Source organism: Octodon degus, unplaced genomic scaffold (assembly GCF_000260255.1).
Source record: "Octodon degus isolate 3935 unplaced genomic scaffold, OctDeg1.0 scaffold00271, whole genome shotgun sequence".
NCBI classification, from domain to species: domain Eukaryota; kingdom Metazoa; phylum Chordata; class Mammalia; order Rodentia; family Octodontidae; genus Octodon; species Octodon degus.
The window spans coordinates 233787-239230 of NW_004524847.1; the positions used below are offsets into that span (position 1 = coordinate 233787).

A 5444-nucleotide genomic window follows, 5' to 3' on the forward strand; every position below is an offset into this window, starting at 1 on the left:
CTCGAAATAATCCACAGACCTGTTTGGCATATTTTCCTTTAACTCCTTTAACATCCTATTTTAACAGAGAAAAATCAATACAAAGAATTGTACATTGGCCTGTAAAGAACTACAAAAAGGCAAAAAGAGAACAGTGAAATGTCCTGGAGGAAGCTGCTCCAGTTATGGAAAAGGTTGAAGTTGTTGAAAGTTTAAAGGCATGGTCCGGGGATATAGCTCAGGGGCACAGCGTCTGTTTGCAAACACAAAATCCTGAATTTGATTTCTGGTACAAAACAAAAAACCAAAAAACAAAGTTAGAAGCTCAGAGGGGACCCACAGAGGTAAAACTCAAGAATAGCTGCTTAGTCGTATTAACGCCTTGGAGCTGAGTGTGGGGATGGAGGCCGCTGGGCCACGTATGGAACACGTGTCTGAGCGGGCACCGGGCTGGGCTTGGGGCTGAGACGGCTCGGGGGCTTGGCACGGCGCTGTGCCAGCAAGCGTTGGAAGCAATGGAAACTCACGCTTTGTTCACAAGCCATGCAACACTGCCCTCTGTGGGTGGAGGAGTTTAGAGCATGACCAAAGGACAGGAGGCAAAGAGGAAACAGGACCAAAGCCTTCTTCCTCTAGTCTTGCCACCTGGCACCAGCATCCACCTGCTGACCTCAGAAACGAACCAGCTGGCTAGAAGAAACAAGGTTTGCCTAGCCCATGACAAGCTCCAAAAGTCGAATAGTCTGACCTCGTATCTCGGGGTTCCACGTGTTGGCTGGATCAACTGCAGATCAAAAATATTTATCTGTACTGAAGACTTTGTCATTCCCAAAATAACAGTGACCATTACTTATGTGACATTTACACCATAGCAGGTACTATAAGCAATCTAGAGATGACTTAAGGTGTAGTAGAGGATGTGGCAAAGTTATATGCAAATATTAGACCATTTATATAAAGGACTTGAGAGTCTCTGTACTCTGGTGCTCTTGAGGAGCCCTGGAATGAAGCTCCTCACACCTAACGGTGACTACAGAGGGTGAGGCTGGGTGGAACAGACCCAGTAGCTTAACGTCTGCTATAGTCCAGGGCCGCCATATGCAGCTGCACAGAGCTCTTCTCAACATGACCTTCCAGCAACAAGAGAAACAGCTATTTTCACTTATACGTGCTGCAACTGTCCTTTGCATAAAAAATAATCCTCATGGGGTCTCCACAATAAGCCACCTAAGTCCAGCAGTTTCTGGGAGTCACACTATTCACGTCTTGACTTCTGTTAATTACAATTAAATTTTAGTCACAGACCCCCCTGATAATTTGTCAGACTAACTAGCACAGTTAAACCCCCAAGTCACACAGTATGGAGGGGAAGATTAGCACATGTGCACACTGGACAGGATTAGGAGCAACCACGGCAGTAAGTCGTTCTGGCACGGGTTCCCATAGTCCACTCAGTTTCATTCTCCCCCATGTAGCCCCCATTTTCTCTTCTGTCAGCTCCTTGGGGTTTGTAGGTGGTAGGGTCTCCTCAAACTCCACTGCCCCAAGGGTCTGAATCATTCCCCCGAGACTGCTGTCTTCCATGAACATGTTATTAGACATGCAAGTGCTGAAAATGCCCCGCAACTTCCCTGGGCTGAAGATAACGTCCCCTTACCTGTCGTGTGGGAATGGCGGATACCCTGTGCTGCCAGACCCCTCGCACCAGCCAAGAGAGCAAATACGCTTTTTACTGGTTGGTTTAGTGGTAACATGACCAGATGGTTTCAATTTGTTTTAATGAAACCATGGCGTCCCCTGGGGGAACATTCCTTGCCGGGGAAGCCATCAGAGAAGGCAGGAAGTGGCCCTGGCCCTTTCCCCCTCACTTGGTGACAGACCTCCAGGCAAACCCCATGGAGTGGGGAGTCTCGGCACCCATTTCCTTTGTCGTGCCCAGCGCTGTACTTGATCCAGCGGCAGGCCCCTGCTCAGCAGGCCGCCTGCTGTCCTTATGCCTGCTGCTCCAGAGCGGTGGGGATAGGGTATGGCGGGAAACATACGTGCCGAGTAGCGGTGACACCGTGCTGCTAGGAATGACAGTCTTCAGTACAGACAGCTACTTTTGGTCCACAGCTGATACAGCCCACATGTGGAACCCAGAGACCTGCTACTCAGCTTTCGGAGCGCTGTCATGAGGTAGGCAAACCTTGTGTCTTCTTTCACTGTGCTGTGACATGGGCTTGTGACTCAGAAGTCACGGTACACTGATCGTTAGGAGCCCAGTCAGCGGCTCACCGCACTGTTAGCACGGAGGACTGTCAGCTGCTGCTCCGACTGAGAGAACTGGCAGGCGCACTCTTCCTGCCCTCACGCTAAAGGAGCAGCAGGCGAATTCTGCACCTTTCTTCCTATCTCGTCAGAGCCGAAGACACAGAGAGGCCCAAACTGAGATTTAGGGAGGAGACACATTCTTCATTTATTTATTGGGAACCGAATTAAATCATTAATTCTCAGAAGTCCTCACTACCCACCTGTAGACAGACAGATGTGGGTTTCTGTACTTACTTAGAATAGGGCTCAAGCTGGAAGATATTCTAGTCAGTGGTGAATTCTATCAGGCCATACGATGGGGAATTGATAACTGGTTTTGATACATAAAAGGTAATTTCTTATGGTTCAACTTAATATACCACTGTATTCTAAATTAATGTGCAGTTTCAGGAAATTGGTATTTGGATAGAATTTATAATAATTAGACTAAAATTATTATTTGAAAGCATAAGTGGAAAAATGTGTGAAAACACGTTTATTGCAGAACTTTAATTAAATGCCTTAACCTCCAAAACAAACTACCCCAAGACTGACAATGAACTGGTAGTCTACAAATGCTTCAGGTTATGTTTGTCCTTGATGAATTAACTTATAATGAATTCTTGTGACATCTGAGTCCAAAGTGAATGCATGAATTGGATTGACATGATTAATAATTTAAAGCAAAATATTACACAAGGGCAACTGGAACCCTGGCGGTTAGGAGCCTGCTACAGGTCAGTGACTGGAAAACTACATTTTAAAAAATCTGAGGTCAAAAACTCTTCAGCGAGCAGCCCTATGCCCGCTGTGACCTGGAGGCCGAGGGCTGGCGCTGTGCTCCTGATGAATGCCGCTAGGAAAAGGATGTGTAACATCCACCACACATCTGTTTCAAAACAGAATGTTCCCCAAATCATACATTTCTTTACAAATAAATATTACGTATTAGCAACTACAGAGACCATCAGGATGAACTCTAAAATATGCTGCTTTCACAGGATCCCTGAGCTGTATTTGGAGGTGTCCATTTTAATCTTGGGGCTTTAAGAACATCTTCTTTGTTTTAATTGGTTTCATGTTTCCATTTTCATCTTCTTCATAATTGGCACGGTCTCTCTTCTTGGCAAACTTTTTTCCAATTGTCCCCACCAAGGTTTCATATCTGTTAAGACAACACAAATAAAAAAAGTTGAAAGTCAGTCTTGTCAGGAATATCAAAGCACACACATACAACAAAGAGCAAGACAAATGAAAATTATGATTAAAAGAAAACATCTGATTGAAAATTTATGAATTTCACTAAGAATGTTAACATTCTTTGCCAGTTTTGCTTTTTGACTTTATCCTAAGTGAACTGAGCTGTACATTCTCAATGTTTGGAAGCCGCTCTGGAACAGAGCCCTTAGCAGCTCCCCAGGCAAGGTCCACCTGCCCCCAGGAGGAGGCAGCCTGCAGTGACTCCTGCTGGGGTGCTCACACTGAAGCTGCAGCAGACTGGGGCGTTACGTGCACACAGGAGTCCGTGTCTGGCCTGGCAGGCCACGAGCTGTACCAAGAACAGTTACCTTCTAGCCATTTCCTCGTCTGACACATCGAGTTCTACTGTGGCATCTTCTTCTTCCTCCTCCGCTTTGTTCTTAGCATTCATCTGAAGCATTAGTTTCTGAAAAATACACCAGTGTTGGCTGTCAGGGCTAGAAACAGCTGTGTGAGGAACTGGTATCAAGGTTATTTGAAGGGAGAGCGATTGAAGCCACAGAACCCAGAGGACTAGAAACACTTCTAAAAGGTTCCTGTAATGGTTTATGCAGCCGACCAGCGCTAGCAGGATCAGCTCTGAGTCAAAGGAAAAGGAAGACAAGGCCCTACCAGATCACATTTAATGCCAAAAATGTTGACTGTATTTTAGATCATAAATCTCACTTTGTGTCACTCGTAATTAAGGTGTGAACACCTGAGTGAACACATTCCAGGGAGGGTAAAAGAACAAATGCACTTTGAGATTTCCTCTGAACTTCCCACTCTGAGCTGAATGGAGGGAGGGACAATGGTTCACAGTAATTTTCAGTGCCTCTTGTGGTAGAGGAGGGAGCCACTATGACAGAACAGAGGTGTCAGCCTGGCTGTGATACAGAGGATGGACTCTGTACCTCAGGCGCATCCCAAACTCCAGGGCACAGACATATATCATGCACGATGTCCCCAAGCCACCGCAATCTCTTTCTCTCCTCACATTATTAACCTTTTCAGGATAGTTATCCTGACAGATTAAAAAAGAAAAAAAGTGCAATACCTTTTTTATAGCAAGGGGAGGATGAGGAACACAGACAGATTAAGAAAAGTTTCAAGTAGTTTTCTTCATACTGAAAGGATTCCAAACTCTTTCTGAGGGAGGGCAGCCAGCACTACAGAAAGCAGTGCCTGAGCAGCCTTTGGACAAGCTCCCACAAAGTTCTGGGGGGGCTGTATGGCTCCTCCCTTTCCAGTGTACCAGACACACCCTGGAGGGTGCTCGCCTAACCCCAGCTCTTGGGACACTCACAAGCTTGACTTCTTTGCCCTCTTTCTTTCCCATCTAAACCTTAAGGCAAACCAAGGCAAAAAAAGTAGTCATTAAAACAAAGCATGGTTAATAGTGTCCTTGTATAAATGTAAGCAACTCAGTTATATACACTCTTGAATCACCACTAAAAACAACAATAAAAAAGAAAATTAACCTGACATCTTTACGGAAGCTCTGGCAATAGGCTCAGTGAGCTGTGCTTCCTAGAGGCATCCTAGAGTAGTGGCTCTGGCCTGGAGAGCGTTTTGCTCACTAAGATAGGTGACAATGAGCGGAGACAGTTTTGGTTGTCACAGTGGGATGGAGGCAGGAATGTGCATGCTCGTGGCATTTAGCAGGTAGAGGGAGGAGCCAGAGACTCTGCTGATCATCATGCAATGCTCAGGAAAGACAGCACCACAAGAATGACATGGCCCCAAACGTCACTACTGCCGAGGTGAGAAACCCGGGCTTCAGGCGTGCTTGTGAAACTAAAGGTTTATACACCAGTGTCTGTGACTGGGCTGGCATGATGGCTCTTAACACACAGGTGGAGCAAAGTAACAATGGATGTTTAAAAGACAGTAAGGACACCTTGACATTAATTCCCCTCCAATATATATATATA

At 45.8% G+C, this 5444-nt stretch overlaps 1 protein-coding gene across 2 annotated transcripts in view; it reads right to left on the reverse strand.

Annotated features, from left to right (window-relative positions):
* Window positions 1–2750: 2750 nt before the first annotated feature.
* Window positions 2751–5444, reverse strand: part of Mphosph6 (M-phase phosphoprotein 6) — a 14039-nt gene continuing 11345 nt past the window's right edge. For both annotated transcript variants that reach the window (XM_004646557.2, XM_023706810.1), the window contains exons 4-5: window positions 3840–3937; window positions 2751–3436 (exon numbers count right to left, since the gene is read on the reverse strand). In XM_004646557.2, the coding sequence (XP_004646614.1) occupies window positions 3304–3436; window positions 3840–3937 (231 nt within the window). In that variant the 3' untranslated portion in view covers window positions 2751–3303. The remainder of the gene's footprint in view (window positions 3437–3839; window positions 3938–5444) is intronic.